The 17,784-nt window shown below is 46.6% G+C and overlaps 1 protein-coding gene across 1 annotated transcript in view; it reads left to right on the top strand.

The window, feature by feature from the left end:
* The window catches only part of cacna1bb (calcium channel, voltage-dependent, N type, alpha 1B subunit, b), a 114,304-nt gene that overhangs the window by 87,324 nt on the left and 9,196 nt on the right, over window positions 1–17,784 (top strand). Inside the window, exons 33-45 of the mRNA XM_060037966.1 lie at window positions 608–610; window positions 1,742–1,858; window positions 3,053–3,118; window positions 6,334–6,425; window positions 6,886–7,036; window positions 7,721–7,848; window positions 10,444–10,540; window positions 12,808–12,913; window positions 13,641–13,748; window positions 14,274–14,380; window positions 14,589–14,866; window positions 15,180–15,306; window positions 16,106–16,234. Coding sequence (XP_059893949.1) covers window positions 608–610; window positions 1,742–1,858; window positions 3,053–3,118; window positions 6,334–6,425; window positions 6,886–7,036; window positions 7,721–7,848; window positions 10,444–10,540; window positions 12,808–12,913; window positions 13,641–13,748; window positions 14,274–14,380; window positions 14,589–14,866; window positions 15,180–15,306; window positions 16,106–16,234 — 1,509 coding nt within the window. The remainder of the gene's footprint in view (window positions 1–607; window positions 611–1,741; window positions 1,859–3,052; window positions 3,119–6,333; window positions 6,426–6,885; window positions 7,037–7,720; window positions 7,849–10,443; window positions 10,541–12,807; window positions 12,914–13,640; window positions 13,749–14,273; window positions 14,381–14,588; window positions 14,867–15,179; window positions 15,307–16,105; window positions 16,235–17,784) is intronic.

The raw sequence follows: 17,784 nt of genomic DNA, 5'->3' as shown, positions 1-17,784 counted from the left end.
CCAGAAGCTTGAGCTCACCTTCCTATTGGCTGAGCTCAGACCAAGATAGGGTCCAGCGACAGGGTTCATACTCACGACAGCTGAAATGCAGAAAAAAGCTCCATACAAATCATGGAAAATGTCATTTCTAGAGTTGAATCACCTTGCGGCAGTATTGTGCTAGTGTTGCGTATGTTAGGGTGGAAAAACCTTTTTCTTTGAGTTGTCATGGTTTCCAAAGACTCGACTAGACTAGGATGTTTCCCCACCTAGCTAAGCCAATATGGCCGTTAGGTGATATTAGGTAGATTTAAAAAGTTATTACGTTTAAACACAATAATAATCATAGCAGCTATGTTGTTTGGGTTGGGTGGCGTAATCTGTTCTGCATTCTAACAGACGGACACATACGTTCTCAATATCCTCGGCATATATAACGGCACCAATTTGGCATTTCACAAGGAGTTTGAGGTTCCATTTGCGGCCGAGTCTGTCTGTGTTTGTGTGATTGTTTCTGTGATGGCCAGCATCTGGTATTTCCTCTCTCTCTCTCTTCCACCTTTCCCTCAACGGTGGTGCCACTGTGATTCTGTCGCTCTGGTCGTCTCCTCACCGTCCTCCCCTCCAGACGGTAAGTGGCTTCTCTCGCCGCCTGCTGATTCCTCTGTTTTGGTTTTCTATTCTCCTTCTCCTCTCATCTTTGTTGTGAGGGCTTTAAATGTCCCCCTAAACCAGCTGCTGTCCACCGAGCCCCTGCTGCTCCAATAGAGGACTGGTGGAGACGTACCCTTACTCAGTCACGATCTGGGGACTGACTGACATACTGGCTGAATAAAACCTGCATGTTCGCCCCCTCATTAAAGGGCCCCTATTTTACCACCGGGTGTGACGTTCACGACCCTTTGTGACTTGGCTAGCTGGGACACTCCGACTTGGGTTGCAAGGGGTAGGTTAAGTGAAGGCTTGTAATGGCTAATTAGCCTTCACACGTGGTGGTTAACATGTAACCTTAACGTATGAAAATGGCCAGCTGCTGGCTTTGAGATTAAATATTCTACATTTTATTTTTATACTCGAGTGAATAAGACGCTATATTCCATCACTTGCTCCTAATTTGTTTTCTATTAGAGTGAGAGTCGCTTAATTAGTCCCTTTGCGATCGCTCAATATTTCATAGTTCAGATTGAAATGTAATATTGGATTCACTTTTACTAATAATTACTGAACATTGAGCTTGCCATAAGTTATGTGCTCTCTCTCTCGCTCTGTCTCCTTCTCTCCACTCTCTGTCTCTCTGTCTCTGTCTCTTTCTCTCTATCTCTTGCACTTTTTATCTCTCTCATTAGTTGGGGAGATAAACACGTTCAAATCAAAACATAATCTTTGATTCATTTCATAAATAATTAGCACGTCCAACTTCCAGTCGGCCAGAAGACATGTAGGAGGCACGATGCAGCCTTTGAGGGTGAAATGATTAAACTGCAATGTACGAGAAAATGATTCAGCAATCAGGCAGAAACCTACAGTGGAGGAGGAAGCTAAGCTAGGCTAAGCTACGCTGCGCAGTCGTGCCTAAGCCTTTTTTGCATGTCTTTATACAATATCAACTGCAGGTTGTACACCAATAACCATGAGAATGCAACCCTTAACCCCTAGCTGCTTCTTAACGCTCTGTATCTGCATTCACCGAGAGTGGAAGTGGGGTTGGGTTAGAGGGGGCCATGTGGTAGAGGGTGACGTCCTCTGTGTGCGCCCCCTGCAGGACAAGCTGATCAACCTCAGCTTTCTGAGACTGTTCCGGGCGGCGCGGCTCATCAAGCTCCTCAGGCAGGGCTACACCATCCGGATCCTGCTGTGGACCTTCGTACAGTCCTTCAAGGTACGCACACACACACACACACACACACACACACACACACACACACACACACACACACACACACACACACACACACACACACACACACACACACACACACACACACACACACACATTACGGCAGACACACACACACACACATTATGGCAGACACACACACACACATTACGGCAGACACACACACACACACATTACAGCATACATACACACCATCAGAATCCTGCTGTGGACCTTCGTACAGTCCTTCAAGGTACACACACACACACACACACACACACACACACACACACACACACACACACACACACACACACACACACACACACACACACACACACACACACACACACACACACACACACACATTACAGCATACATACACACCATCAGAATCCTGCTGTGGACCTTCGTACAGTCCTTCAAGGTACACACACAAAAACACACAGACATACACACACACACACACACACACAGACGTGCACACATGCATACACACGCATACATGCAAAAAAGTCTTTGATTCTATATTGTAGCTCTTAAAAGCAGGGTTCTATTGCCGCTTCCTGAGATAAATGTAATGTAATGTAACATACACACACAAACACTCACATGTATGTACTTACACATACCCCCTGTTGATGAAGAAAACAAGACCCGGATTTATTAGCATGTGGAACACAGTGATGCAATAAAAGGAAGGCTCAAATGGCAGGCAATACACTATATTAGTAGTGTGTATTGAACCACTGTGTGCGCGTGCTTTTGTGTTTTTGTGTGAGCGTGTATTTGTGTACATGCTTGCATGAATCCAGTCACTGGGTGAATGGAACCAGGCTCTGCGTGCATGAATCCAGTGTTTTGTATTGAGCCAGAGTGTGTGTGTGGGTGTTGACCCAGTCTGTATGCGTTTGTGTGTGTGTGTGTGTGTGTGTGTGTGTGTGTGTTTTATTTAGTACTTGTGTGTGGGTGAATGTTTGAGTGTGTATGTGTGTGTGCGCGTGTGTGTCGTCGTGCATTTGTGTACATGCTTGCATGAATCCAGTCACTTTGTGTATTGAACCAGGGTCTCTGACTGTGCATAAATTCAGTTTTTCTTATTGACCCAGTGTGTGTGTTTTTTTTGTTTGCGTTGACCCAGGGTGGGTGGGTGTGCGTGTGTGTGTGTACTGACCCAGTGTGTGTGTCTCTCCCCAGGCACTGCCCTATGTCTGCCTCCTCATCGCCATGCTGTTCTTCATCTACGCCATCATCGGCATGCAGGTGAGTTACCACCCAACACACACACTGACTGACTGACAGACTGACTGACTGACTTTATTTTTACTATGATTTCGTACCATTTTTATTCCTCATAGAAGACTCTAGTACTTTGCATGGTTTCCACATTGCGAACAACCTCAGCCGTTTAAATCTTCCTGAGCCCCCTGCAGCATTGTGGTTAACAAACAGCCCTGCGTTCAGACTTTACAGTCCGTCCAGGGCTGCCCAACATTCCCCCTATAAAATAATAAGCAGAGAATCTCGCAGTGCCTCCTGAACATCTTTGTGAGCAACCGCACTGCAGACCCGCCTCCCCTCGGCTTATCAATGCAATCTACATCCCTCTCCTCCACCGACACGCAAACACAGCCTCCATCTGGACCAGCTCATCCATAAGGTCTCCTCCACAGCCCAGCTCCTCACTGCCGTGTGTACACTGAGCGAGGCGTTGGATCAATGCTAATAGCATCCGCAGCTATAGGAGCCAATCCTTAAATCAGCATACACTCACACAAACAAGGCCTGCCTCTCAGAACGAGAACACAGGGATCGAGGCATTCCCTTTATGATACGATGAATGGGAAATAAATAGACTGCATTTATACAGCGCTTCTCGAACTGGTTGCAGTTCAAGGCGCTTTACAATGTTTCCTCACCTTCACCCATTCTTACACACATTCTTACACACATTCTTACACACATTCTTGCACACATTCATACACACATTCAGACACACATTCATACATCAACGGTGGTTTCAACCAAACACACACACGCACACTCGCACACACATACAACGTACATTGATTAACCATTAATTAACATGAATTATTGTAGTAGTAAGCATTAACCAACAGTAACAATTATTGACTGATAGTGTTCGTATTTACTAATGGTGTCCATGTTAACTACGGTAATGGTGTTCATTTTCACTAATGTATTTATTTATACATTATATAATAGGGTTAACCCTTAACTTAACTCACTTACCTTACCTCTTTGCTAATGCTATATAGTAAAGCTATTTACTGCAATCGTGTCATGTTAATTAATGGTTTATTAATGAACCATTATTCTAAAGTGTTACACACACTCCCAACTGTGATCTACTCCTTCCCCGACTACATAACCGTTAATATCGGTGATTGACAACAACATCAACAACACTGTGGCAAAGTGAGGTCACGTGGCAGACAGCGGATTACTGGGGGTCCGTGGGTGTGTGTTGACCCCGGGGGAGGCTGCGTGTTGGTTGCCCAGTGGTGTTGCTCTGGTCTGGGGTGAGATGAATAATAGAGAGGGCCTGCAGGGCCCTTTAAAGCTGTCTCTATGGGTCATCTCCAGCATGGGGGGTTATTGATGCATGGACACAGACAGAGGAGGATGTTCTACCACTCTCTCTTTTCCTCAGTCACTATCTCTCTCTCTCTCTCTCTCTCTCTCTCTCTCTCTCTCTCTCTCTCTCTCTCTCTCTCTCTCTCTCTCTCTCTCTCTCTCTCTCTCTCTCTCTCTCTCTCTCTCTCTCTCTCTCCACTTCCCTCTCTCTCTCTCTGATGATCTCTCTCTCTGTTGGTTGCTCCCTCCACCCACTCTCTCTCTGTCTCTATGTTCCTCTCTAAATCTCTTCTTCCCTCTCATCTCTCTCTCCTGCCCTCTGTCGCTCTCCCTCCGTTCCCCTCTTACTGTTCGTCTGTCTCTGTCTCCCTCTCTGTCACTCTCTTCCTTACTCCTTCTCTCTATCTATTCCTCACTCTCTTCTCTCTCACTTACAGTTGCACACACATCAACCAAACAGACCAACTTATCAGCAAACCAACATGGTTTATTCGCAAAGAAAAATATAGCATCAATCTACACGCACACACACACACACACACACACACACACACACACACACACACACTAGCACACAGTGTACCACCATGCCAACCGTTAAATGAATCTGGCACACGGTTGATTGACGACGGTGACTAACAGGTTTAGCGTGCTAGGTGATAGCTCCATAGTGGTGTTCCCTGTCTGTCGAGTCACATCTGTCCTGGTTGGTGGACACCAGTGACTAACAGGTTTAGCGTGCTAGGTGATAGCTCCGTGGTGGTGTTCCCGTTCTGTAGTGTAGCATCTGATCTGGTTGCTGGTGATTCAGCATCTGACTGGGGTATAGCATCTGACTCGCTGGTTGGAGGATGGGGATTAACAGGTTTAGTACGCTAGGTGCTATGTCCGTTGTGGGGTTCCCTGTCTGTAGCGTAGTTAACCGTGCTAAGTGCTAGCCATGTAGCGATTTTCCCTCTCACGGTTTCTTCCCTCTGGATCTGGGGAGATCTTCTTTAAAGTCATTAAGCTGGCTAAGGGTTAGGTCAGGCCGTTAAACGTGGGCATGCAAAGCCCTTTGAGACGAACTCTGCGTTTGTGTTCAGCTTGATTCACATGAAATGGACTTGACATGCATCGTATAGTTTGACCTTTTCTACTTCTTTTTTTACTTCTCTGTTTGCTTCACTTTTGCTGTTGTTGCTCTTGGTCTAAGGGTGCACTCACACTAGGCCATCTGGCCGTGGCCGTTGGCCGTTTTCACACCTAACCGTGCTGGCCCCATTGTTCTCTGGCCTGCACTCACACTAGGCCATCTGGCCGTGACCGTTGGCCGTCGCAACTGTGGCCTGGCCACGGTAGGCTCTTGTACATACGTCATCACGTCGTAACACGTCATCACCAAGCGTCCGCTATTATGGACCATAATAAAGTCTGCCGCCAGTCAGAGTTTTAACAACAATGGACAACAACACAGAGAACACAGTTCGCACTTTGCTGAGTCTGAATAGCATCGTCTGCCCAAATGGCTAACAGACACTTGACTTCTCTATGGGACCAACGTGAACTAACAGTTGAACCGCTTGACGCCATGTCTACCGTTTAATGGGAAAGAAGGCTCGTCGCCTTTATTATGTCCATGGTCGTCGCATGGACTATACGTCATCCAGCTGAGGTTGCGTAGCCGTGCGTGTGCGCGTGTCGGCTCATTAGCATCTGTACTGTGGCGGCCCGTACCGTAGCAGCACACCTCTCCCAAGTGGCCAAGTTGGCCTGGCCTGGCCAGACTGGCCACACTCACACTGGCAGATTTGAGCATGGTTAGGTGTGAAAACGGCCACGGCCAGATGGCCTAGTGTGAGTGCACCCTTAATCCCAGTCTCCTGTTCTGCTGTCTCCAGGTGTTTGGGAACATAGAGCTGAACGAGGCCACCGCCATCCACTACAACAACAACTTCCAGACCTTCCTCCAGGCCTTGATCCTGCTGTTCAGGTCAGGAGGAAACCCTCTTTCACCAGGAGAGCCTTTTGAGATTCAAATCTCTTCTGCAATGGTGACCTAATAAAACAGCCCACAAGTCACGTAAAGCTTCCAAAGATGACAACGAACACATTTCCAAGTAACAGATGAGGGTAAAAAGTTAATCAGATTCATAGAGATACGTGAGGCCGATACTGAAAACATACAGGCTGTACTAACTGATTCATGGCCCTTGATGAAAGTTTCCCTATCTCTATGTGTGCCAAAGTGTCTAAACCATCAGTCTAATCTGTCTTATCTTCTTAGATGCACTGCACTGACACTTAATTCAAGACCAGCATGTATATTTTTGTGTGTGTGTGTGTGTGTGTGTGTGTGTGTGTGTGTGTGTGTGTGTGTGTGTGTGTGTGTGTGTGTGTGTGTGTGTGTGTGTGTGTGTGTGTGTGTGTGTGTGTGTTGTGCTCCACGACAGGAGTGCGACGGGGGAGGCATGGCACGAGATCATGCTGGCGTGTCTCAGTAACAAGCCGTGTGATAAACTCTCTGCCACCGTCGGACACGAGTGTGGAAGCGACTTCGCTTACTTCTACTTCGTCTCCTTCATCTTTCTCTGCTCCTTCCTGGTGAGTACACACACGCACGCACACACGCACGCACGCACTCACGCACACACACACACACACTTCAATATTTTCTCCAGTGAGCATGTGCAAGTAGTGAACATGGAGCCCAAAGGCACAAATATACTCAGAACAAATGTCGCAATATGGCAGGTTTGCGAATACACCGATATTGGTCAACAACACCGCTCGAGTGATTGCTTCCCTCGTCTCATCGCGACTTGCGTCAATACACCGCCAGCCCACACATCGCATTGACTGTGTTGTGTAACCTGTCGAAACCTCTGTGTTTGACAGCCGTATGGCAGCTTCCATTTCCATTTGGTATGATTGTATCGGGGGGCCCTTAGCCCCTCCAACTGATGATGTTACATGTGGATGGATGGATGGATGGATGGATGGATGGATGGATGGATGGATGGATGGATGGATGGATGGATGGATGGATGGATGGATGGATGGATGGATGTCAATTATGGCACCCATTACACTCCTGAACATCCCTGGAATGAGGGATCCCCCACTCTGCGTTCCTCCTCAAGATCTCTTCCTTGCTAATTTTTACTTGCCCTAGGGTAAGTGGGTGTTGTAAATATATGCCCTGTTAAGCCCTTTGAGACTGTACCCTTGATTCAGGGTTATACCATTTATTTCTGAATTAAATGTAATGATGTTGTGTCTCTCCAGATGCTGAACCTGTTTGTGGCGGTCATCATGGATAACTTTGAGTACCTCACCAGGGACGCCTCCATCCTGGGCCCCCACCACCTGGACGAGTTCATCCGCGTGTGGGCCGAGTACGACCCTGCAGCCTGGTGAGAGATGGTGACCTCTGATCTATGGCATCTGATTGGTCCGCTCGTTGCCCCTAGCGCCAGGACCACAGCAGCTGTGGGAGGACAGGGAGGTCAAGTGGAGCACAGGACGGAGTGTGTGTGTGTGTGTGTGTGTGTGTGTGTGTGTGTGTGTGTGTGTGTGTGTGTGTGTGTGTGTGTGTGTGTGTGTGTGTGTGTGTGTGTGTGTGTGTGTGTGTGTGTGTGTGTGTGTGTGTGTGTGCCAGTGCCAGAGTGTGTGTGTCTGCTTGTGTTAATCAGCGTGACTCAGAAATGTAAGACAGGTGACGGGTGTGATAGTACGAGGTTAGTGAGAGTTGTACGGTGTCAGGGGGTGGGGGGGAATGACATCCATCCAGAGCCCAGGGGTTTTGGGGGTGTGGGGGACGAGACCCCCATGTCTCCCTGAGTGAGCTGTTAAACCCGGCGTTCCGCTAGGCGCCCTGATAAGCCTTCCCAAAGCTCTGCCTCTGCCTGTCACAGCGGAGGGGGGCTGTCTTTGACCACTGCGAAATACTGCTTTCTATTTCATGATATTTAATATATATATATATATCATTCTTATTAATAATCATATTATTATAATATTATAATGTCCTTTTTCAACATTCGCTTTTCTTACTTTTGCATGACATGACCATCCAAATATCCAGTCCAGTATTTCTGTCCAGTATTCTGTTATGTCCTTCCTATAAATGATTAAATCTGTCCTAATTTGTCAAATGTGTACAATATGCGAAAGTAAGAAAAAATGTGTTTCAGAGTATTTCTCTTTTTTTCTACAATTTGTTAAACTATTTGTGAATCACTTCAATGCAATGTTTTGTATAACAAGGTTGTTATTTTTACAGTAGTTCTACTCAAGTAATCCAGATCAACCTGAGTGAAAAGGCTATCAGGAGATGTGTTTCCATGTGTGTGTGGTCTAAACACTTTAACCATGTCCCATTGCTTGCAGCGGAAGGATACGCTACATGGACATGTACAAATTGTTACGCTTTATCTCGCCCCCGCTGGGCTTGGGGAAGAAGTGCCCCACCAGGGTGGCCTACAAGGTTGGCAGCTCTCACACAGCCTCCCAGCTGAAGAGTCCCCAACCAAAACCACACGCCTTCCCCGGTCCAAAACATCAGCCGTCACTGGTCCAAAACAACCAAAAACAATCAGCAGCCTCTGATTGGTTCCAATTTGCCATGTGACGTCACTGACCAACTGTCAGTGTCGCAAAGGCCAGTCGGCTCTTTCGTTCTGCACCAATCAGAAACAGCCCGGGTTATGGGTGGTTTGGTTTTGTGTGTTTACTCTCTGCTCAACACAGCGCTGTGCTGAATCAGGGAATGTGAATGCTAGTGTGATGTTATGATGACCCCATGGCGGCCTCCGAGGACCACCCCCAAAGCCCCACGTGTGTGCACCCGGACCCGATCCAGCTACTAACCTTCCCTACTGTAGCACATCGCCATGGCTCAGCAAGGAAGGCAACGCCCCCTAGCCTGCTGCACAGAGAACCTGTGTGTGTGTGTGTGTGTGTGTGTGTGTGTGTGTGTGTGTGTGTGTGTGTGTGTGTGTGTGTGTGTGTGTGTGTGTGTGTGTGTGTGTGTGTGTGTGTGTGTGTGTGTGTGTGTGTAATTATCTGGCTATTACTCAACGCTGTCCGCTCCTCCTATCCATAGTCAGGCATTAAACCATTAACGTGACTTAAGGAAATAATTGGACGTTAAAGGGATGTTTGTGTGCGTGTGTGTGTGTGTGGAGAGCGGCTTGTGTGCGGCGTTGTCTTCCTTCGGTGGTCGGCATGGCTACTGCCGCTGTTTCTCTGCATGTAGAAAGAGGAGCTCCTCCGCCACGCGGGTCCATCGGCCCCTCTCTAATAATGTTGACACCACAGGAGCCCTCCTCCACCCTCCTCCTCCTCCTCCTCCATCCTCCTCCTCCTCCCCCCCCCTCCCTCCTCCTCCTCCACCCTCCTCCTCCACCCCTCCCTCCTCCTCCTCCACCCTCCTCCTCCACCCTCCTCCTCCCCCCCTCCCTCCTCCTCCTCCACCCTCCTCCTCCTCCCTCCTCCTCCTCCACCCTCCTACTCCCCCCTCCTCCTCCTCCACCCTCCTACTCCCCCCCTCCCTCCTCTTCCACCCTCCTCCTCCCCCCCCTCCCTCCTCCTCCTCCTCCACCCTCCTCCTCCCCCCCTCCCTCCTCCTCCACCCTTCTCCCACCTGCATCCAGCCGTTATCTTCAAGGAAACATCTGGAAGATAACCAACCTTAGCATTCCTGGGTCCATGCAACTCCAGCTGGGATGAGCCCCCCCCAACCCCCCTCCCTTCCTCCACCACCACCCACAAAATCCTGGAGACCTGACTAACATGGATTCTGTGTTTTTCCCTCGTTTTACTTTAGTTTTTTTTATGCTCAATATGTATTACTCGTTGTTGTCATATCTCTTTCTTTTAGTTATGTTGGAACTTTAGCTCCATAACTTTCTTTTTGTACCCCCCCCGCTCCATTCCCTTACCTGGGAATCCTGCATCCTCCTCTCCATCCCCCGTTTCCATGGCGATCCCCACTACCCCCTGGGCAGTGGTCGCATGCCCTACCGTGACATGTTTGAGATGCTCCGAGACATGTCCCCCCCGCTGGGCCTGGGCAAGAAATGTCCGGCCCGCGTCGCATACAAGGTAGAACCCTCCTCCTCTTCCTCCTCCTCCTCCTCCTCCTCATCCTCCTCGTCTTTCCCTTAACGGTGCTCTGGTTTGCCAAGAGTTCCCATCACTGCTTCGCTCTGTCTCCGTCCCATTCCCTGGATCCTCTCGAATCTCTGGGCTTGTGTTTAGTCTGTCGCGCTCTAGTTCTTCATGTCGGCTGGTGTGTCTATCCGTCTCATCTGTCTTCGTTTTTCGCGGGCACGCTATTCGTCTGTGTTCTGCGTCCATGCGGAGTGGATAGTACGTTGCGCCTCACTGCTGCACGCTAATCTATTCGTTATATAGGAGCCGTGGTTGTCCATTTATATTTATATTTTACATTTAAGCCATTTAGCAGACACTTTTATCCAAAGCGATAAGTACATTTGTCAGAAAAAAGAGAAACCACAATATATTGCTGTCTGTACAGTAAAGAGTATTTGCCAAGTGCTGGGCTAGTCCAAAGTTTCCAAAGTCCAAAGGGACTTTCAGAAAGGCACTGAAGAGCCGGTCGGGATAAGGGCTCTTTGGTCTAAAGATGCAGGTAGGCCCAGTGTACATGGGGGGTATCCAAACCCAGGATCTTTCGGCTCAGTGTGTACTCGCTCAGCATGAACTCAGTCCACTCCTTGTCCTGAACGCGTACATTTCAGCAGAGCCTCCACCAGCCATGTCAGATCAGTGTCTGCGTGTGTGACAGCTGCTTCCTCTCATAACACGCCTCTCCCACGCCTTGGCGTTTGCCACTGGTGCACGTTTTTGTGCGCACGCAGGGCTGACCGCATGAATCACGGCTAACGTGCACAGCCTTGCCCCAGTTAAAGAGGTTTTCTCTTGAAGTTTCCCGTTCAGGGGCCGGGGACATGATCCGTCTAGGTTGTCCTGCTTGGGAAGAGAAGTACCTGAGGAGATACATATAGGCTATAACAGTATATCAAATGTACCAGCGTAGTACCCACTCAGAGTTTGTATCGCTTTATGAAACAGCCGGCCTGTTACACATCCCACACTCCCACACCCATAGCTTACTTATCCTGTCACTCCCCTGTCAAAACTGGGCCTTTATATTCCCCCCGAAAAGATGCATCTGCCAGTCATTCTTCTCTGCATCACTTCACTACGTTTGTGTGCACTGCATGGCTTAAGGAAATCCTATAGTGTATCTCTATGAAAATACTGCAGATCTACAATGACATTATTACATTACTTCAAGGAAAATACCGCAGCATCTCTATCAAAATACTAGAGGATCTCTATAGAAATACTACAGTATCTCTATACAAATACTACGGTATTTCTGTATGAAAAAACTATAGTTCCTCAACGGAAGAATATCAGCAACTCAATGAAAATACAAAATTCTACAGAATTGATGTGAAAATAGCTGAAGGATTTCCAGGATAATGCTACAGTATTTAAATATTTACTTGCATGTCTGTCTGCGTTTCCGGTTCGTATTCCCCTGCATGCTTTCATCCATCTTGTTCGCCAGTATACATTGATGATAATCCTAACCTACATGTGCATATGTTCATTTTGATATCTGTCATGCGGGCACAGTTCATATATTTGTATTTCTCCGTTCTGTACGTTGGTATAGTACCCATGCTGTCTAGGTATTGGGTACTTCACTAAATTACAAAACTACTAGTACTTATATAATACTTTTATTTTGAAAAATAAAATTATCCAAATGCCCATCCGGGATACCAATACACAATATATTTAAAATGTTATCTGTTCAGAAATGTCCTCATTCAGGAGGGCTGAGTACAGCAAGAATTGATTGGGGTCTAGTGTATCAATTTGGCTTTGGTGGAAATCTGTGAAGCTAACTCCATAAACCTAACTAACTAAAACAAAATTGTCATGTGGGCACTCACCACCTCGCTCACCATCGCCTCATACAGTACTGCTCAGCTCTTGATCAGCTGATCAATATTAACATAACTGGTCAGCTGATCAATATTAATATTAACTATGAAACTAACTTAAACTAACTAGTCCTGGTCCTTGATGAGTCATTGATCAGTGATACGTCCCCCCATCACCTGATATCTAGTCCTGGTCCTTGATGAGTCATCGATCAGTGATACGTCCTCCCCCCCCTCAGCATCACCTGATATCTGGCCCTGGTCCTTGATGAGTCATCGATCAGTGATACGTCCCCCCCCCCCCCCCCCCCACCATCAACTGATATCTAGTCCTGGTCCTTGATGAATCAATGATCAGTGATGCGTGGCCCCCTCCTCTCCCCCCAGCGTCTGGTGAGGATGAACATGCCCATCGCCGAGGACAACACGGTGCACTTCACCTCCACGCTCATGGGGCTGATCCGCACCGCTCTGGAGATCAAGCTGGCGTCTGGTGAGGAGAACTACAACACCCACAATCCCCTCACACGTTGGGAGACTAATGGGATGTGAAATCGATGTGAGGACGGGAGTGGTGTACAAATGAGACATGGCGATTAAACTACAAGACCCACAATTCCATGCCCGTGTTTTGTGGATTGATGGGGTGTGACGTCGATGTGAGAGGACAGGGTCATGGTGCAGATGGAATTGAAGATGAACCACAAGACACACGATTTCATGCTCATTCTTTGTGGATTGATGGGGTGTGACAGATCTGCGATATAGAGGAAGAACATATGGCCTGAACGAAAAACTTCAAAACCCGTAATTCCCCTCCTCTTACCTATTGCATCATTAAGGTATTAAAAGGGGTTTTGTGACTCTGATTATTTTGTAAGATAAACTTCATTACTTGGGAGTCAGGGTTAGGTGCATCTTGCTCACTGATGCCTACAGGTAGACTGTGGATGTCGAATAAGCCACGAGACTATTTCTTAATTGTAATTGTTGTCAAAGATACTGTTGGTCTCATGCCTGTATTTCCGAAGTTGGAGTTTAAAATCCTATCAACTGGCAGATTTTTTTTGGGAATACTTGGGAATAACTTATTTGAATCCTTCAGATGTAAATCAGACCCACCCGGCTAGCGTTCAGATCCAAGATGGCCACTTGGTGAATGCGGTCCATTCTAGTGATCCAGATTTGAGCTGACTTCTAGCTGGCTCCTCTCTCCCCAGGGGTCCTGGCCCAGCGCCTGTGCGACGCTGATCTGAAGCGAGAGATCAACCGCGTGTGGCCCAGCCTTTCCCAGAAGACCGCTGACCTACTGGTCACTCCACACAAGCGTGAGACGCTGCATGCTGCTGCTGGTGGCCTCCTAGTACCTCTGCATGGATCTACTGTCCTTTTTTAAAGATCTAGTGTGATGCCGTGCCTGTTTCCTTTATCTTTTTATCTGTGTGTGTGTGTGTGTGTGTGTGTGTGTGTGTGTGTGTGTATGCGTGTTTGTGACAGTTGTGTTTGGTGTGTGTTTGTGTGTGTGCAGCCGCGCATTTATTGTTGTGTCTGTCGTTTTAAATCTGTGTGTGTGTAGTGATATGTGATTGTGTTTGTATGCGTGTATGTGTGAGAGTGTGTGTGTAATTTCATTTCTTAGGGATCCTACTTGCTGTTTTGCTCAATTGAAATCAATTGCTCACATTTTGCAAGCTGATGTTTACATGTGCTTCACTCTCTGTAAATTTCTTGAAAATGTGTGTTGTGGAATATGAAGAAAGAATAGCAAAACTCCATCATTGCTCCGACACTCCTCTGCTGCCACCTTCTGGTCCTGTTGAAGCACTACATTATCTTTATCTTCTCCCTTGCAGATAATGAGCTGACAGTAGGAAAGGTCTACGCTGCACTGATGATCTTTGACTATTATAAACTGAATCGAGCCAAGAAACTTGCGCAGCATCTAAATCTTGGACCTCCGGTACAGAATATATTTCATTATTTACCCCCTATATTGATGGTCTTATTTATTGTTCTACTTTATGAAAGTATTCACTTTTCACTCAATTTCAATTTAGATTCTCTTAATTTCTCTTCTCACACTGTGGTATACTCCTCCCCCTGATCCTAAAAATGTTAATCATTGATACGTTGTGGTACGTGATCGTTTGTGTTATTCTCCCACTCAGGGTAAAATGGGGAACCTGTTCCGACCCATGCTGCCCCTGACCCACATGGCAGTCAAAGCACCAACCCCTAGTGCCAAACCACTCCCGCCCAAGACCCAGCCCCCCCCGGACCCCCACCCTGAAGTCCCGCCCCCTACTACCACCACCCCCACTACCGTCACCACCGCCAACACCCCCACTACCGTCACCACCGCCAACACCCCAACTACCGTCAATACCGCCAACAGCGCCACCAGCGCCAACACCGTCACCGGCTCCCTGGCCAATAGGGAGGCATTGTGAGACGGGCTCCATTGGTTTTCTTTTAGTGTCCTTAAATCTAGGAAAAACACATCCTGTCTCCAAGGAACCACACTGTTATAGTTAATGATAATTAATAATAACTAATTAATTCAATCTATATTGTAAACTAATAAAATAGTATTAGTATTGTATAAACTTATAAAACTGTTTTCTGTACTAATATATCCAAATATATCGACCACATATACAATGTTTGCAAAATGTTGAAGATTGGCCTTGGTCTGTGTGATACACATATTATAAGACTCCTCAGTGATTCTGTGTGTGTGTGCGTGTGTGTGTTTGCAGACTAAGCCAGAGAAGTGCCATAAAGCATTCACAGTCCGGGGACGTATCGCAGACCGCACACCGGCCTGGCAGACGCATCTTAAGGAGGGGACAGTCAGAAGACGTGTCATACTCTGCCGAACCTCAGGTATATACTCTACTGAACCTCAGGTACATACTCTACTGAACCTCAGGTATATACTCTACTGAACCTCAGGTATATACTCTACTGAACCTCAGGTACATACTCTACTGAACCTCAGGTACATACTCTACTGAACCTCAGGTACATACTCGACTGAACCTCTGGTACATACTCTACTGAACCTCAGGTATATACTCGACTGAACCTCTGGTACATACTCTACTGAACCTCAGGTATATACTCTGCTGAACCTCAGGTATATACTCTACTGAACCTCTGGTACATACTCTACTGAACCTCAGGTATATACTCTACTGAACCTCAGGTATATACTCTGCCGAACCTCAGGTATATACTCTACTGAACCTCAGGTACATACTCTACTGAACCTCAGGTATATACTCTACTGAACCTCAGGTACATACTCTACTGAACCTCAGGTATATACTCTACTGAACCTCAGGTATATACTCTACTGAACCTCAGGTATATACTCTACTGAACCTCTGGTACATACTCTACTGAACCTCCGGTACATACTCTACTGAACCTCAGGTACATACTCTACTGAACCTCAGGTACATACTCTACTGAACCTCAGGTACATACTCTACTGAACCTCAGGTACATACTCTACTGAACCTCAGGTACATACTCTTCTGAACCTCAGGTATACACTCTACCGAACCTCAGGTACATACTCTACCAAATATCAGGTATATACTCTAATAAAGCTCAGGTATATTATCTACCAAACACAGACACGTCATCAATTTTTTTTTTTGGGTTGCTGTGTCCGCAGGAATTGGTGGAAATGAGGAGAGTGGAGGTCCTGTCAGATGAAAATGAGGAAGATGACGATGACGATGGATTTCCCCAGGAGGGCCACACCAGAGCTGCCTCCATGCCAAGGCTCAATGCTGAGCACTATGTAAGGCCCCTCTGCCCTGCCTGTCCTGTCTCTTGGCCCCCGTACTGTCTCCATAGGTTCAGAGGTCTCCCGCCAGGTTCCACAGGATCAATATCAGCTCATGAAAGAAAAAAGTGGTACAGTTTATCTGGTTTGCAGTATTGCGAAATAAGATCATATATTTTTTATTTTATTTTATGAATTAAATTTCAAGTTTTCACGTAGGCATCGTCCTAGGAAAAAAAAACAGGGGATGCTAATTACACTAATTATGGACCTGCAACTTTTATTTTCCAGGTTACATTTTTTGTCTACTGGTGCATAAAAAGAGCAGGGCCATAGTTAGTGTTATGAGCAACACCTGTGTTTGTCCTACGATCACACTTCTGTGAAAATGGTCTATTCATCCTCCGCAAAAAACGATCTCTATTTCTAAACATATAGATAAAATGTTGAAGAAATACCTGAATAAATACATTACTTTACACACTCTAGGTCTAGTAAAACGTGTTAGTATACCTGTTCACCACAACAATGTATGTGTATCCACACCTGTGTTTATTTACCTGTGTATATATTGTAAAGGATCTTTACAAAGGCTGGTTTGAGGACCCCCTGGCACTCCTCAGAGGAGGGGGAAGGTGAGCCAGGAGAAAGGGACAGACAGTCCGCTGGGCTTAAGAGAGCCGGAGGGGGAGAGAGGAGAGTAGGGGAGGAGGAGACAAGGAGAGGAAAGAAGGAGAGGAGAGTAGGCTGAGTCCAATCTGCCGCCCGAGAGCCAAGGCAGACCAGCTGTCTGTCAACTGGCATCAGCTCATTGCGGTGACCTCTGACCTCTCCAGGTAGAGGTAACCGTGACAACCGAGGCAATGTTGACTAGAGGCTTGGCTGACGATAAGTCCTTGTTCCACCCACTTGATAGGTTTTTATCGGTTCAGTTACACAAGCATTACAAAAGAAGTACATGCAAATGAGTCCGTAGTTTGGATGCATTGTTTTGTTTATTTATTTATATCGATATTATTATAATATAATAAATTATATGGCATGTTCACATACATATCTTACACTCTTAAACCCATTTAAATCCCTTGTTTAATTTTCTTGACTAATCCATCTCTTTCAGAAAAGGGAAATCAAACAAATGTGATTGTTGAGTTGTTCTTCAGGCTGCTGTGAAGGCCAGTTAAGTTGCAAATAATTCCACCATAACGGATGCATGTCGTTTTCCAGGTATTGCTTTGCAGCAGCAATAGATTTCTTATATGTCATTTTGATAATAATCAGTTTTTTCTCCTGTTATCTGTTCTTTGAGTGTTATGTTTGTTATGTATTATATCTGTGGGGTGGATCTACTCCAATGCTGTATCTCTCGCTATCATGTCTTCAGTCTCTTCGCTTGTGTCACTGTTCTCACAAGACAAGCAATTCAAGCGCTGCTAGTCTGTACTATAGTGTACCTCGCTGTCTGTACGTCTATGCTGCTGCCTGTCCTACTGTATGTCTTTGTGTCCTGCTGTCTCTCTGTCTGTCTATCCAACTGTCTGTCTGTCTGTCTGTCTGTCCACCCT

This window comes from Gadus macrocephalus, chromosome 19 (assembly GCF_031168955.1).
Source record: "Gadus macrocephalus chromosome 19, ASM3116895v1".
Classification (NCBI taxonomy): domain Eukaryota; kingdom Metazoa; phylum Chordata; class Actinopteri; order Gadiformes; family Gadidae; genus Gadus; species Gadus macrocephalus.
The sequence above is the reverse complement of the archived record's forward strand: the minus strand, read 5'-3'. Positions and strand labels throughout refer to the sequence as shown.